General features: G+C 32.4%; 1 protein-coding gene across 1 annotated transcript in view; it reads right to left on the reverse strand.

Annotated features, from left to right (window-relative positions):
- Nucleotides 1-3,655: 3,655 nt before the first annotated feature.
- Nucleotides 3,656-19,148, reverse strand: part of LOC127857477 (uncharacterized) — an 85,069-nt gene continuing 69,576 nt past the window's right edge. Inside the window, exon 5 of the mRNA XM_052393873.1 lies at nt 3,656-3,852. Coding sequence (XP_052249833.1) covers nt 3,656-3,852 — 197 coding nt within the window. The remainder of the gene's footprint in view (nt 3,853-19,148) is intronic.

Genomic DNA, 19,148 nt, shown 5'->3' on the forward strand with positions numbered 1-19,148 from the left:
TTTGTTGAGCGTGACTTTGGTTAAGGCGTATTAATTACCATAGGCAGCTAAGTCTTCACTATTCTTCATTAAATTTTTAACAAACCATTCCAATAGTAATCATACTGTGCCAACAACGTATAACAAAACAAAATACGAATAAAATAATTCCATAGCTAATCATGTATTAATTAGTATTAATTAATTTCCTATACTAAAGATGAATTGTGGGGATAAAAATATGCAATTGCTTTTTTATACAAAAGTCAGTGAAAGAAACGAATTTGAAGCGTATTTCCATAACGAAGCGAAAATACAAACCATTTGACATCAAGTAAAACGCAAGCAAATGCGATTAAGTACATATTTATGCTGATATATATTAAACATTTATGTATTTCCCAGTTGCCTTTATGTACTAGACACACGGTCTGAGATAGTGATAACATGAAGAGATGTCATATTGTATTGTTACATTCTTGTCTGTCCTTCGTTTATATCACTAACAGATACATCACACAATGTTCTTTTAAAATATCATATATATCCCCTGCTGAATTATCAGCATACGTATCACGGAGTTATGATATGCACAAACATAATCAAAATTGCGGTCACATCCATGGAACGGTCAATTTAAAACCAGAACAGAACATAAATTAGCATACATTGTAATAAGACTAAAGTACATCGTCTTTATTCATATAGTATAGCAGTAAGAATGTAACGTTTGCAATACATTCAACTTCAATACAAATAAAAATAAATACAAAAAATAAATATAAATGAAGACAATGCATATAGCTGACTTTCTAAACATAAACAGATAGATAGAGTTTTAAGTGATACCGGTCATATTGTTGTATTGATAAACAAATTGCAAATTACACATGCTTCTTGTATATATGTACACAACTTGAAAAGTATGTAATTGGTGGCATTTAAACAAATATGGTTCAACATATACACACTTAAGAAGATATTTATATCGTAAAGTCGTAAAATATTAAAACATGAACCAATAAAAATGAAATGAAACTAATCTTTAATATATCTACTATTGCAACATACACATTATATTGTATTGCGTAGACTATTATTGAGACATACCTCCCTGTTTTGATTCTCAATGGGTGTACATGAATTATTAACTAAACAAAGTAAATACGCAGATTTGTTGGAAACAAAACCAAATTAATTCGCATACTATTGTAGGTTGAAATACTATATGTATGTTTACACATAAAACATAACCATATCCATATTCTGATAACAACTGTTTAATATGTGGCAACCAATTGATGTGTCCTTTATGACACTATTCAACATTCATATTATACACAGTATGGAATGTAATGTTATTACAAAATTTAAGTTTAAACCAATTTAACATTCTTATAAAACGATTCATTTAAAGTTTGTATCTACCCAACTTTCCATAAACGCATGCGTTACAAATGTTGAGTCTTACTGATATCATTCGTTTACAGACCTGTGAATAAATACATTATATTTGATTAGAGATTGTGAAACCCAATATATCGGAGGCATAGCTAAGAATCGAACCAACAAATGCATCAAATAACTGACAAAGTATTTGAGTTTTAGATCATACATTTTACACTTGTATAGCAAAATATTATTGGCCTTAACGGCCTAACCTACTAAATGTTCTTAATATAATGTGAAACTACCTGAATAATGTATAGCAGTATCTAAGTAATTATAGTTATTAGTTACCATTTTATTGACATCGTATTTCCATGTTTTAGTTTTGCGTAAACGGTCTCTCTTACGGAAAACCAAAATTCCAATTTTTTAAGTGTTTACTTAAACGCCCAAAATTTACATTCTTATTCTTCTGACTTCTTCAGGCTTTTTACCCAATAAGGCGAAATGGTGTTTACAAAGCCCTTTTTGTGTAATGGGATTATAACTCTATGTGTCAATTTTTCAGGAAAAAAAACAGACTCTAGTTCAAAATAAACACAATCACAATAATGGTTACATAATATATCGCTGGATGCTATTCAATGTTGGTTTATTATAAAATCAATACCGGCTGACTGTTAGTGTTTATGTTGTTTTGTATTGTGCTGTTTTGGGCTGTTTTGGTAATTGGTCACTGGCCTTTTATAAAGGACCAACTAAATGAGGATGCAATACTGCTCCAACAGCTGGAGTTTCACTTCTGTATATTATTCATCTTGAGTTTTTTAATTGTTAATTATAACTTCATCAAAACTTATAGAATGGTCTTACTCTGGAAGCACAACATTATCATAACATAAATTATAACTAGAACAAAAGTGATCTGTCTCGGTATGACTGCAATTCAATGTACTGTTGCTAAGGTTTTTAAAAAAATCTTCCAACAAAATGGTATAACTGCTAAAGTTAAAATTTGATTTGAAGTAAATAATTTTCAAAAATCGCGAGGTTTTCTTTTCCTTGAGTTTTCAATACCAAACTTTGTGTACTTTTTCCGTATTAAATCTTTATATAAGTTCCATAATGACAAATACTTCGTCAATCAGCATCTGAATTACTCAAATTAAACCACTTTAAGATACCAATATATATAAACAACGGGCAGACTCACACTTCCTATTGTACCAGACAACATTATTTAAACTACCGTATTATTCGTACATGTACTTCGGTTTATTACTAAATGTATAAGAAAATGATGGGTCCGCTAGACTGCTGATAGTAGAGTTAGCTCATGTATGGCATTATTTACTGACACTCTATTCACATAATCAACATTATGTACGATATGATTATAACGGGTTATTTAACAATGATTTATGTTCGATATCGATCATTAAAGGAACTGTCCCATTTGTTTTTCTCGTAAATTTCTCGTGTTTAGGTGAAAAGTTATTACAACAGAGTGACATGTGTAACGGAGCATAATCGTTACATTCATAACATTCGCCTATTGTAAATTCACCAATACATGACAACATTCGTTGACTAGCTAAGACGTAATCAATCATTGATGAATATGTTCATCTAAGTTAAAAAAAACGACATAATTTTAGCAAAATAATACTATTATAATTATTGCGTACAATAGTCATTCCATCCCCTAAAATAAACAGCAACACCACCGCAAGATCTACGTGCATTTCGGTGTTTTTATTTACAATTTGTAATATATAAAACCAGTAAGAGATATAACGCCTGACATGTTATTCCAAGTTTCGTACATTAAACAAATATAATGAGAAGTAATATCATTAACAAAATTAACTTCACTTTTTTAATATGTTAAAACTGTCCAAGACAAGATAGAAATCCTACTGTCATCGTGCCCCTGCGCTCGCTTCAGTACCCCATCTATATAGCGAATATCGTAAGCAAGGTACGCACGCTTACATTGCCTCCTCGCGTCTTTTATCTTCGGAACCAGCTTCCGCCTCTTCAGAATCACATCCAGCGGGAACAGTTCAAACACCCTAAAACAGTTTTGTCTAGTTTCTTCCACCGCTTTCTTACCATTTCAATGTCTTTGAAGTACGAAATCTTTGCCACAATGTTCCTTACCTTCCACGCAGTCGGCGCGCCAGGAAAACGATGCAAACGTTCAAACCTGATGGAATCAACCATCTCACGTGCAATGTGAAAAACGTTCTTGAGAATTTGACGAAGCTTACGGTCTCTCGTTACCTTAGGCGTTGTATTTGGGAACGCTGGAGAATATAAGATTGATCCGCATGCTCTGTGACTGGAGGTACGACACATCATCGCGCCTGGCTTCTCGCTCCTTCTCAAGCCTGTCGATACGTGTCGCCATTTGCGCTGCGTTAATGTCCGCCTGGTCTTCAACCCGCTTCTCTCGATCGTCCACCTTCTTCATCCGCTCGTCTTATGTCACCTATAACGTTTTGATGTGCGTCTTTATGACCCCGATCCTCATCTCAAATACTTTAATAATTGTAAGGTTCATCTCTACAGGCTCACGACGGCACTTATAGTGTTCATAATCGCCATAAGGTCCCTGTTCATAGGTTCGGATAAAACTATTTCTTAACACTTGATTAACTATTACTAAATTAAAATAAAGAAGATAATTTATTACACATCAAGTTTTACATAGGCATGCCCTTACAACGAAACCGTTATAATTAAATAGCGATACAACAGAAAACATGTCAATAGTATTACTATTTAGCTACCCTATTAATAAATACATTAACATAAATGACAAGGAATATCAGTGATGCAACATGTACTTACAAGGCTTAAATCATTGTTCGTAAGTCAATAGAAATAATTAGTGAACGTTTACGAAGCGTAACTTATACCCATGATGAATGTATGCGAACGGTTTTGTGTGTATATTACGTTGTTAATTACATTATCTCCGCTGCGAAAGGTAGTTTCTTTTTACAAAGAAAACAAACAGTTGTAGACCTATTTTTAATATGCAGCTACGTTTTCGCGCTGCAAACTTACTCGCTTCTAACAATGTCTTAATATTTGTTGTTGGTTTATATTTTGTACATACGGTCTGCAAAAATAATTAAGCAATTCGCAGCGCTTCTTCCTCGAAACAATACTTGAAAAGTATCATTATTTTTTAATCCACCGGGTCAGTCGTTGTCATGTAAACACTAATTGGATTGAAATACTGTTTTGAAGGTTAACAGGCGCAACTCAACAATCATAATCACTATTTTCACGACAAGTAGACACAGTTTCGTTCGAATACTATCGTATCGTATCGTTTTGCATGATATACGTAAAGCATAGTGTTGCACTTTCCGCTTTTATAATATTTATGTTTAAAGAAAGGATCTTCTAAACAAAAATCCAGTTTAGGCGGACAGTGTCATTATTGAATCGGATATAAACCTAGATTGATGCTACAAAATAGCGGAGGATTATTCCGTTCAACCGTTCAAACTGTATAATTTTAATTGGATTATAGCAAACAAGAATAAGTAAAGAATAGTTTTGCAAAGTGTGAGTCAGAGAAGCAATTTTCTCTTGTATAATACTTTATGTTTAAAGAAAGTATCTTCTAGGCAGCAAAAATCAAGTTTAGGCGGAAAGTGTCGTCCCTGATTAACCTGTGCTGACTGCAAAGGATATTCTTGGGTGACACTTTACGCACATGCAATTAACACCTTTTCTACAGAGGACGGCTGAAATTATAAATATCATTTTATCTCTGATATTTGGCTTGCACTTAATCAAAAAGTCTACATACCGAAAACAATAATGAAAGCAATATCCAACTGAAAACAAGAATAATTTTTAAAACGCAATTATCATTAATATTGACCTTATTCTATACCCGACCAGTGTAGAACAACATACGCCTTTTCAACTATATTCTGAAAATCCGTCATACTGTCCTGTTAAGAGACCACGAAACCTTATATGACATTCGAACACTGTGTTTTACTTTTTGCCTCTGAAGTACTCCATGATCGCTTATGTATTTATTTTATTTGCGCAGCGATGGCATAGTTTTAGTAATCCATTTTACCCATGTCTGATCATACTTAAGTATGGTTGTTGTACTGTCGAACACATACGGTGTTGTTATAGTTTGGTCAGAGTATACAATCTAGGAAATATAAATCATAGCCTACCTTTTCTATTAAAGAACAGGGCAAGAGTATTCCAAGTCCGCGGTGTCAAATGAGTGCGTGACGGCAATGTATCATCATTGGACGGACTTATATGTTTTTATAAGAGTATCAATTCATTCATTTGACATACACACTAGTTAGTTTCAAATCGTTAATCGAACCGTTGTGTGATATGATACGGAAAAAGCGTCAACAAAGTGCATACACGTGTCAGTGTTGGTCATGTCAGGAACACATTCTATGAATGGGTCTCGTAATAAACAGCAACTCCAAAAAAGAACGTTCATGTCGTAAACGCAAATAGGGCTATTGCAGGTACATGTATGTAGATTTGCTGTCAACATAATACACAAGAATTACGATCTAAATCTTAGCAATTATACTGCACTACAATATTGTATTGTTTGCTGTCTTGTGTGGTGTTGCATTATGTTGCTGTTGTGGGACATCCATAGATGATTAATAACACGTTTCAATTAAACTCAAATAGCATGTTGTCCTTGTTTTTTTCACAGTATTCACGAGCATGCACATTTCAGTGAAAAACCGTATATAATTTTAGTTTTTACCTACCTCTACCACATTTATAAACTCCGATTTGATGAGAAGAAATACATTCAGCTAAAATTATAGTCCTTTATACCTGAATGCGCAATACAATTTTTTCTGATTAAGTTATCATGTACACCTTTATGTAATTACATTTATTATAAGCATTGAATTATAGTTTATTGCAGCTAAACTGATCAACATAATGAGTTATTGTTTGACGTGAAGGTATATTCAATCAGTTTTGATCGTCTAAGGTCAATAAGGAGTGTGCTTAGTCGAGTCTTGAATCATGAAGATGCATATAATACGTAAAGCACAATTTAGCTTATTTCAGACAGAATATAGAATGTCAATAACCGTTTTATGTAAGAGCTTTTGAAATCGATATAATACAACCTTACACTCATGAACACAACGGCATATACATTTAAATGTGATTTTTTATTGTTATCAATGTTTTCCTTTTTCCGGATGTACCTTTGCGTGGCCATTACGAATCATTACTATTTTAGCATAACCACGTTCTGTTTACCATTAACCAGACGCTCTTTATTGAATTGGATATTAAAATTGAAGGTACAAAATAGAGGAGGATTATTCCGTTCAATCTTTCAAATTGTGTAATGTTAATGGGATCATAGCAAACAAGAATGATACTAAGAATACAATTTATCACTTCAAATACAAGTTCGCATTACGTATTATTTAACTATATTTAATTATGTTTGCACAATCATGCGCAAAAATCCCTGAACATAATGTTAATTTACGCGACAATTTGTCAGATGATTTCTGTAAATCTTCATACTGTTACACTTTTCTTGAAAATGCTATTTCTATCTTTACAGGACAGTGTAACAACAAGTCGATAAAATGAGAAGGTTGTTACATGACTTCAATGCAGTGCAAGATTGTATAGAAGAATCATTAAATGGTAAAAATGACACCAATTCAAAGTGTTTTGATAAAATTACTGAGATTCAGTAATTACATGACTTAGTTGATATTTACAGATATTTTAACCCAAAACGAAAAGGAATATACGTGGTATTCCAAACTATGACCTAAATATTGTGCAGACTCGTTTTCTTTTTGTGGCGTGCAATATATTATACTTGTAATACCGGTTTTAGATCGGACCACTTAGTTGTCCTCATCATCATACCTTTTAATACGTTGAAAACTTGTCCAGGTTATTTAAGACTAAACAATTCACTTCTCTTCAAGCAAGATTATAATACCTTAAAAAAAAATTAATTTGAATTAATAAAAAGAATGATCACAGATCAAATCATAAAATGTGCATCATACAAAATGAAAGGAATCGTTAAAAGACAAACAGGAATATAATATGGAAGACAAATAAGGAAATCAACGTGATATCGCAACACTACAAACTTATAAAAAAGGATCTTTGTACGGCATTTTAAAGGGATCTTTTCACGGTTTGGTAAATTGACAAAATTGAAAAAAAAGTTGTTTCAGATTCGCAAATTTTCGGTTTAGTTATGATATTTGTGAGTAAACAGTATTACTGAATATTTGCCATGGTCTAATATAGACATTATATGCATCTTTAGACGATTTAAAAACATTAATATTATAAAGTCTAAACGATTGAATAATTTGGAGAGTTCTGTTATTGTCGTTTAAATTTGTAAAACTACGAAGATTGCTTATATAACGTATAAAATACGCAACCTATGTATGCTTGGCAGGATAGCTCAGTTGGCCAATGCGTTTTTACTTCAGGATTCCGGGGGTCACTGGTTCGAGCCCTGCTGCGGGCTACTCTTTTCCTTTTTTTAAATTTATTTTTGAATTTTAACTTGAACTTTTAAAATTTAATGTTTACATTTATCAATATAAAGCATTTAATGACAAACTTCAAAACATGCCAAAATCTGTGAAAAGGCCCCTATAATACGAGCAGAAGCCGGGTGGATTGAGGATGCTAAAACAGATATATCTCCAGTTTATAATCAGAAGGATCTGAACAAAAAGTACTTAAACATATAAAAATTAATGATGCAATACCAAATGATCATTCAAGAGTGTTTGAACATGTTTAAGACTTGTTCGCTTCACTCTTTACAATAGACGTTTGGGAACTAGAAAACTGCGACATGTTCTTTAAAATTCGTGTGAAGATAGAAAAAAAAAACTTTTATGTGAATATTATTGCTTCCAATCGTTGAAAGACATAAACAATAATACGCCCAGATAAGCTAACAACATAAGTTCAGTTAACAAAATGGGTTACCTTTACACAAGTCTTTATCAATAAACTATTCCTTTGAAGCAGGATATTTAACCGAAGTTCAACATAAGATCTTATTTTACTTTTGCAAAAGTCAATAAAGACATTCTATCTATTATTGTTTGGGTATCAGACTTTTTCTTTTTAATATTGACCATAACATTGCAAGTACATGTATAGCTAATAGAACAAAACCCTTTCTTTAAAAACTTATAATAAGGGATAAATAGGGAATTATTTAAGGGAGATTTATTGCTGATATATAAGAATTTTGATTGACTCATCAATTAAGTGAGCGATTATAATGAAACGGGATTTATTATTTGTATCTGACTTTTCTCTGGCTTCCAAAAAAAATGTTGATAGATTGTATGTGAAACAACTTTAAATGCTAAGAAAGCATTTGGTTTAATCAATTTCTACTACAATTGTTTATACGTTTAGTCATGCACAATCTTGAGTAATTAATAAATGATATTTCTCGGATTTGTTCGACGTAAAAAAGGATTGCGGTGTATTTACATGGGCAATATCGAACACAAACAGACAATTTTGCAGATAACATCTGTTTTTTTTTCTCGTGTGTCGACGGCAATCAAAAGTCATTTGATTATTTAATTAACACCCTTGACACATTCGCCACTATATCATGTTTAATTTGAATAGCAATAACTGCTCTGCAATGACATTAGGTACACGCATTAATACAAATGCACAAATTGTTCTACATCAACAATGTAATTAGGACTCTGCACTGAAAGCGCGACCACACTATCAATATACAAAAATACGAATGTAACGGCAAAAGACAATGTCATAAAATTCAGGAATTTAAATAAATAACACACACGCATTAAACCCCCTTTTCACTGAGCACGCCTCAAATACATGTTTTTTTATGCAAATTATACCAGATTATTTATATTTACTACTAAGTGGTTTAACACTTTTTTTGTGATTTTTGTAGAATGTCTGTAGACTTAGATATGAACATTTTGGGTATGGTCTGTTACTCAACAGTTTTGGCAGGATCTAAAAGTATATATCGATAGAACTGAGAATTTGACATGTTTTTGTTTTTTAAATTTTGATAAAAGCATACCAGCTTCTGTTACGTGTCCGTGTGTCATGCACGCATTTCACAGATGATTAAGTTAATCATTTTATTTGCTAAATTTTATTTTTTAAAGCGAGGTTATACGATTTTGTAAAAAAAAGTATTGATATATATGAAATGTGTAAACAATTTATTAAACATATATTTAAAAAAAACTTAAGATAAAAGTAAAGAAGAACATTTGTCGAAAAATGCGAAATAAGCCAGATTCTATTCTGAAATCGAAAATGGCTTTGCAGTCGATGTCGCCAGCATGTAAACCATGCATGTACGATGTGAATCTAAATTAAGTTTGACGGTTCATTTTAGATTCCTGCAACTATATCTAAATATACGGCACACGAACACTTATTTAAATGACGAATGCTTCGGTTATTGAATGAAAGTATGTACGAAATATCTTCGTAACAATCGGCTCGGGACGCTAATTTGTCTTTGCTGCATTTTATGAACTTCGTCTTCACTGTATAATTTGTCTTGTGTATTTTGTGTTATTGTAACATATTTCATTAATTTATTACAATTAACACATATCACAAATCGTATAATCTTGCTTTAAGAACAATTATCAAAATAAATATAAATGAGTGACACGCAATCTGCTGGAGCAGTATTGCATTCTTATTTAATTCACTTTGTTGATCCATTATTTAAGAAAAGGGCCAATAACCAAAACACTACAGTATAAACAGCACAACACGAAACAACATACACACATAGACAAATAACGCTGCGATTACCGCCTTTAAACGGTAAATGCAAAGCATAACAGCATACCCATTTGAAATCAATGTCTTGCCTTAACATTGTTTAAAATAAAAATCAAATAAAATCTATAATGATTTGGAACAGCTTTTCAACGAAAGTCCGTATGTAAGTTTACTGTGTAAATTCACACAAATTCAAAATATTTTAAATCTGATCAAAGTTTATTTTATATAAGCAGTAACACGTTTTTAGTCGTATGGTTGAGTTTTGCATAGTTGCCATCTTATTGTGCTTTATACATCAGTAATACCCAGATGTCTTAATTCAATTTAAAGGCTACTGCGACTTTCGAAAGCTACCTTATATGCAAATATGAGTTTAACTAACATATTTTGCATTTTATTGATGTATTATATCTAATTATTGAACAGCGAATACTGTCATAATAAATATTGATCATTAATAAACCTATTTTCCATACCTTGCGGCTAAACAGTAATGAAACGTTTTCATATCCTCATACTTGTGATTGAAAGAGGTCTGACCCGACGACAAACTCAATGTTGTATGGATTTCATAAAAACAACAGCACTAATAACGAAATAAATCATTCTCGATCAGTGTGTCTTACTTTCATTATTATGATATTTTTAACTCAACAGTTTCCTGTCAGTAGACGGTCTCGGAAATATAACAGAGCACACACTTAACCTTCACATTGTAAAATGCAACGATCCAATTAAAATTAAAGTTTTAAAAAATGATTCAAAAAAATAAATTAAATAAATACACCACACATCACAAAATTAACACGGGAAAAATCTCTAATTTTGTTTTGTCTCGAACGCAGATGTCTGAATTTTTCTAGTTTTGTTCGTAAGTCGGAATACCAATTCATTTAACCATCGTTGTGTATGTTTTGTTTTACGAAAGCTATGAACTACAATGATATCAAGATTTCAAAAAACGTCCAACATTTGCAACTCGTACTGATTTCATAACTAATTTTTGTATATAGGTCGAAACTCGTTAAGGTCGATTCTAAAGTGATTTGTCGAAAGTCGTATTAGTCCCGGTTTGTAGAAAGTGAATGTGTTCGTGTTTTGTTTTCGAATTGTATTATTAAATAGCTACACAGAGTTAGCCTTTATCGGGCAAAAACAGTATCGTCCAATATCTACAGTCATTAGGTCATGTTCAGTCATACAGTCATTGGATCGAATATGCATAACTACTCGATCTGGAATTGTAAACACCGTAACATATGTATTATATCCAAATAATTACCGTATCATGACCACATTAGTTGTAGTAATATCGTTGAATTATTATTAATATTCCTAGTACATATTTTTTTTTAATATAAACACTTACTCCACATCGTATCGGCGCCCATTAAGAGTAGTGGATGTACATTAAACATGGGGTAAATCGGGGTAAAGTTGATGTTGCCTAATCCCTTCCCACAAAACAAACGAAATTGTTTGGCAAATTTGTTCTCATAAACATATAACAGTATAAAATGTTATTTATCAGCACGTAACTGTTATAAGCAATTTACTTAATACATGCTCCATTATATTTTATGTATCGCTTATATGTTTTTTTATTACAAATTAAATTTGAAGTTACTTAAGCAATGCTTTTTATGCATTCCTCACATCCCGCATCGAACAAATACAAATGATCCCCATTAAATATGTTTAATATATAAGAGACAATGTGTTATCATCTGCAAGGTGTAATCACTTGCATTTAAATGCGTACATACTTAAGGTTAATACGACCGATGACTTGTGCACTTAAACAAAAGCGAATTGAAAAATTACGCCAGCATCATTATCTTCTAGACAATATATTATATTCAATACACAATGTTAAGAGAAAAGTCAGGATCCAAAAAGACAATCAGTATTCGAACACACTCGGGAGAAAATACTTGCTTAAAACAACTATTTATTAATATAACAGGAGTTTCTTTTCATGAAGTAAACTATTATATAATATCAGAGCAGTGAGCTTATGTTGTTTTTCCTACATCTCTGCGTTTGTCAGGCATTTTCCATTTACTACTGTAAAGTAAGGCTGTCCAATATGCATATTTAAAAGTGAAAGTGAGGGACTATGCCACATGATTTTACAATCAATCAAGCGTAACATGTTATCGAATGTAGATAATCTACTACTATTTGGTAATTAAATTATCAAATCTACACATGCGCAGCCCAGATGCAACAAATCACATAACGCAACAACTGATCCGACCACGTAAACTATAATTATAATCCTGAGACGTGTTTCCAAGTATCCTTATTACATTTGTAGTGCTACTGAAATATTGTGTTTATTGCATATACGGTTGCAGAATGTAAAACAAAATCGTGTAAATTCCACTGACAATAGATGCCTTGAAATCGGTAAACAATATTGATGACAAGTTTTTCTGCACACAACAGAAGTTTGGTATAGAAGATTATATAAATCATTGAAATCAAATTATAAGAAAACTAAAGCTTTTGCATTTAAAGTCTCGAACATCGTATAACCAGAGGTTAAAGTAACGCAATCATTAGATTTGTGGGAAAACAAACAAGGCAATTTTGGTGTATTGGTAAAGTCTATGCAATGCATCCTTTTTTGTTTGTCAGTAACACAATTTGTTGTTGTGGACGATTTATGTCATATGCTAATTCCATAGAATATAAGCAAAAGAAAACACTCGGAATTTTATATAATGACTTTTCCGAACTCGTCTGTAATGCGTTATGATTGATGCTTGGGGACTAATGTATAGTCGAATAAGTGCATCCGCATGAAGAAACATGGTGATTAAAAAACTTGCTTTAAAGCATATACATTATGAATAAACATTATATAATTAATATTTCCCAAACTAAATCTTCCAAAAGCCCATGGGTTGCGTAATTTTGGGCCTCATCTCTCTGTTTTGATTAACCTTGACTTACGGAAAATGCTTATTCGTAGCCAGCAGATTTGTGCAAGCTGAATTCCAATCTGAACTTCACTCTACATTCACATTACAAGCGGATATAGTTAAGTCTACACGCATTCTCTGGCTTCTTTTGATTTTGCCCCCCAAATATGTCCACTGATAATGACAACATCGTCAACGATTGGGAAAAATTCGTTGAACACAGGGGCGTTAATTTCCTGATTTTATTTAAGCATTTATGGATAATATAATAAGTTGATCTCGGATAAAGAAAATATCGAAAAATGAAGCATAAACTTGCTGAGGCTCTCCTGCTTATATTTATCTTAGTCTAATATTAATTATTTACATTAGACAGTAATCATATATTAAAGTTATTATACATATTTGCAACAAACAATATTAACAAAGGAAGCACACACATATGCACACTTTGCATTTTGATGATATTGTAAAAACTGCATTAAGTAACAAGCTATATAAAAGCGCAGGCAGCAGATTGCCACCTACAGTAAAGAACACTTTGCAAATAAGACTGAAGATAGTTGTTGTATGCGTGTGGATATGCATAATAGAAGTACAATAACGTACTTGTATCTATAAACACACGCTGACAGCAGACTGTGGACTTGATGAATAGCTTATTACACTGTGGGAAATGATGACACTAAACATTCAGTATGTAAGCATTCGAATGAACCTTTTCGCAACGAACAGAATTATCAGTAAGTATTTTATTGAATTTTGAAATGATTAATTTACTACTAAAATAATGACGTTTACTTCTATGAAAGATTGAATTATACACTAAATCGGGACGACAGCAACTATCAGAAGTTGCATTTTTAATTATAGATGCATGGAGGATGTGGGAATGTAATGCAATGAAGGTGTAAATGCAAAATTAAATGAAATTACATTTAATTTTATGAACAGTATAATTGTTATGTAGAACATAATCCGAAAAGATCAGTTGCGCGAGGTATTTGCACTCCATGACGTAGATTTATAGCAAGCATTGTAGGAAATGTTTGGCTCCAAGCAACATCATAAACACAAGTGTTTCGCACAATAAGATATCGAATATCCGTTTTGACTGTTTTGTTTACAGTAAACTGTAAAGATGGCGAAATGTGAACTTACAGTAAATAATCGGTTAACGTATAATTTCACACATTTTAAAAAATGTCTTATTTTCTCTTAAGCGGTGTTAACATATGTGTTTATCTCGTTATTATTTTGTTTAATGTCGGTCTCAGTTGGAGAGTTTGTTGTGTTAAATGTTTATGTTGTTATCGGGTAGTGACCTTATGATACAGGACGTGGATGGATATATTTAATGTTATCGGGTAGTGACCTAATGATACAGAAAGTGGATGGATATATTTTATGTTATCGGTCATTGTCCGAATAGTGCTGTCGTTCATTAATGAAAACTTGTTTAGAGATATATTATTGTATCGTTTTCATTACAGCCGTTATATGTTATTATTTTATTGATGTGATTCGCATGCAAACACAACATAATATAGCTTAAACACTAAAACACAAAAATCTTTATTATGGTAATGCAATACCGCTAATTTCGGGAAATGTCGGTTGGATATTGTTTATTTGCTAACACGCCACTTGAATTTATGCTTGTACAGAGTTTTTGCTTGCTTGATTTATTTATTTGCTGTTGTTTAATTACCGTTGCCAATAAAACACTGGAGGCATGTCATTACAATCGTTCAATTATGGAATTAGCTTATTTGCAATTTAGTTTGCAAACGTGTATGCTGTTCCGACACTTTTATTTTCACAGAATGGTACGTAGATAGTGTGTAATTAAACCCGTAAACTATCATAGCACGCTTAAACAGGCTTTCACATGATTAACAATTACAGCTTTACTTCCCAGCTGGAGACACTCTTTGAAACATCGCGTTATCAACATTTTACGAAAATATACAAATCGTTAATAAACACTTAACATGCAAAAACAAAAATATTGCTCATAAACGACACGAAGGATCTGATCTTTTCATGGATCAGTTTTTTTGTTTGTACTGTTTTTGAAACCACGTTATAAATAAGCCGATATTATTAGAACAAACACGTGTGCGAATGTTTTATTATGTGCTTATGTTGTTTCGTATCGTGTTGTTTCGTACTGCTTTGGCAGTTGGTCACTTGCCTTAAATAAAGGACCAACAAACTGTTTATAGAGCGAATGCAATACTGCTTCAGAAGCTTGAGTTTCACTTTATTTTATTATAATAATGCTCATACAAAACTGTATGGGTGTTGAACAGGTTGTAATTTAACACAAGTATGCACACTGCCGAGCCTCCTGCTGATAATTGCTTTGTTTCATCAAATCTAGAGCGTCTTAATGTACATCCCAGGGGCATAATTTGAAGAAAATAATCGCTTGATGTAACATTTAATAGCACCGAACCGTTTGAGCATCACTGTTTTGGTTTCCATGTTATATTGCCATAAAAGCACTTTATCGTTAATCTTGAGTGCAAGACATTGAATTGTACTTTGTCTCGTTCTGGCAATAATGTTTATTATATCCTTTCCATACGACTTAACATAGAAGAACCGGGTTTCAGACGATTCCTTTGAAGAACATAATCGGTATGTACTAATCGAAACAGAAATATTTTATCAAGGTTGGTGAGGGATTAATTCACATAAACAATCTACAATTTTACTGGTTTGGTATTTAAATCAAAGCATACTAGTTCCTAAAAATAATTACAAATCACATGCATCTCTCTATAGTAAATAAGGCCCCCAATACATTATTTACTGTATTCATAACGGATTAATTTGTTGTAATACCTGTCATAAGAACATAGGAATTGTATGATGCTTTTATTCGTGAATGTTTCAAAACAGAGTCATAGTATTTGTATAAAACGATGTATAAGCAATACTGATTGCGTATTCAGCCAATATATGAATTTTGGCATGTTAATCTACCAATGTCTACTTGCTGAGAAATATTATGAGGGCACCTGTATTCTGTCTGGTCACGATGCAATAGGGTTAACATTTATGTTCACGTGTACGTTTTTTTTTGTAATTAAATTGCACTACAATATAAATTAGCATAAGCATTTCTAACATTTCAGATCCTGATTTGCAGGTTTGCAAGTCGGACTCTGGGTAAGTTTTAATGCATTCAAGTGATTAAAGCTCGCAATGGGTTGCATCGTCTTTTAAACGGCGTTGATCCCCAACTTTACCCATTGAAGCCTAGTTGACTCTCCCATCCCTCAAAATTGGATCAATTTTTTTCCAAAATTAGGGATGTATGATATATTTATTTCTATATTTAGAATATTTCTTACAGAAACCCACTTAGGCAAACAATGAAAAGCCTTTTTTCTAGACGCTAGGCATAAATGTGTTAAGTCAGGATGTTTGGTTAAATGTCACAGTGTATGTATTTTATTTATTGTCATGTTTAGGCATTTGCTTTAAACAGCAGTTACGCGATCTTTTAATGTGTATATTCGCAATTTTGTTTGTTATAAGTTTGTTGTAATTATTTGTATTTACGTAGTTCGTATCGCCGATTCGAAAGATATGCGGATGGTACGCATTGATATTCTGTGCAAACAGTACCTGCTATAATGACCCATAATAGCCGTTTGTTTAATATATTGATTAGAAAGAGGACCAATGGTTTCGGTTGTTTTTTTTTTGTAAATGTATGATTGTATACATTTGGTTTTTTCGACTGAGGTAAAATGTGTTATATGTAAAGTCATTAAGGAGTTATTCATCAGAATGCGCACACTAGTGAGTAAATCATACGGTTAGCATCAAATGAATTGTTGTCATGGGATTATTATATTATATAAGCGTCCGTAACAGACACAATATGTTATGATCATACTTAAGAACATTCAAAACTGTTTCGTACATGCAAACAATATTAATTACGTTGCAGTAGAAAAAATCGCATGTACATTGCGTAACTTTGCGAACATCATAACATAAACATGTCATCATTGTGTCATCATAAACAGACAAGGGTCTAAGTGTGAGTATTAATACAATGTTATCCAAAATAAAATGCACTTGTTTTCCCATCTCAATGATATACAAACATTGCCATTGCCTGATTAGCACAGGTTGACCGTATGCCGAATCCATTCGGAATAGATGCCCACTCTACATGGTCTGGGAAATGTTATAGTCAATAATGTTTAATTCGGAATTTAGACATGAACCATATATACATGTTTATAGAGACCAACACTTAACCTGTACTTTAAAAAATTATTGGCTCAATGTTGTTTAAGGATTTTACTCTATCCAGTAGCGATGGATACCAACTATGCAAAATGTCGTTTTGTTTAGTTTGGATTTTAAGTAATAATTATACAAAAAGGAAATGCGGGCTGAACAAAAAGGGTTGTACTGCAGTTTGTTAATGAAGGATACGTTTGCAATTAAATATCGTGAAAACATATAAATGCCCTTGCCTATTATATACATCGATAACTCTTTTTCAACTTTGTCGGGCAGGATCGAATTAACGGAAAAAAAACACTACTTTTTTATAATAAACCTTCCCGACACTAAAACAGGAATATAAATAATATTTCGTTGAATATGCATCGGATATATTGTGTTAGACTTCAATCGCGAGATTACGTTTAATTGACGTATTTAAGCTCGGATACAAAGAAAGTGGGAGGCTTATTAAAACGCTCTTTGGTCCATTTCTTGAATAGATCCAATGCTTGGTGTAGGTAAGGCAGCTCATAAAAACACTCCAACAGAATGGATCGAACCCTAACATCAATATCGCTAGGCGGATACCTTATTCATTACGTCCCGGCTTCATTAATTGATCAAAATAACAATTATGACTGAAATGATATGACATACAAAAGAGACGTAGGATTGACTGATAGTTGATTTTTGATTACAATATGTTTATATCAGGGGGCGGGGGATAAAAGAAATGTAGACAATAACTACTAAATTCATTTCTATCACCTACCATAAACCGTTATAAATTTTGTACAACGGTTAACTGAAAATAACCCTTTGACGTCAAGTTGCACTACATTTTAAAGTTACCAACTTATATGTTTACGTTTAACTGTTACATTATTTCTTGAATCATGTTACATAGTAATGTGCGAGTCTTTACGTTCTTTCTATCTATACTTAAATTGTTAACTGCAATTCATGACGAATATGTATAATTTTATATGTAACCGGAGTCACAAAAGTCCTACTACACATCATAAAGATCTGGTTATATAGCTTCCTATACAAATCATAAAGCGATACACATTTTAACGTCGCTATTAGTATATGAACATCATCAGTTAGAACACTTGTCTCATTTATATTGTATAAGACACAATACATGCGTCATTGAGATGAACATAACTCGACTTTGTACTTATTGGGCTGTCTCATAAAACGTTATAATATTCATGGGTTCGCAAAATCAAATATCCGTGCGTTTAATTGACAAAGATGACACGCCTGTACTAAGCCCGCTTTTTTATGGTTATCTAACGGCTTATTAACATGTTTAGTTTCCTCAGGTAACTGGAAAATAGGTTAATCACACTTATACTTTATAAAGTGTCATTTAATACATATTCTATGTCTTTACTGCACTCATCATGTTATTTATGAAGAGAATGCAATATGTTCGTGGTCGTAAAAACCAACATGGTGTCTTATACCTAAATGAGGGATCGGAAATGATGGCTAATGATATATTAACTAGGTATTATTTAACTGCTTATAAACAGTGTTGAACAAATGCGTGAAATATGAGTGTCGCGTTGGGAAGGATAAAAGTCAATATATTGTTCAGCTCTTTAACATATCTGTATAAACCATTTATGTTGCGTTCTAAGAAAATGTTTTAATTCAGAAGATCGAATAGCATTTGTAACCAAAATATGTGTTGAGTCGATGTAATGCAGTGACATG

This window comes from Dreissena polymorpha, chromosome 14 (genome assembly GCF_020536995.1).
Source record: "Dreissena polymorpha isolate Duluth1 chromosome 14, UMN_Dpol_1.0, whole genome shotgun sequence".
NCBI classification, from domain to species: domain Eukaryota; kingdom Metazoa; phylum Mollusca; class Bivalvia; order Myida; family Dreissenidae; genus Dreissena; species Dreissena polymorpha.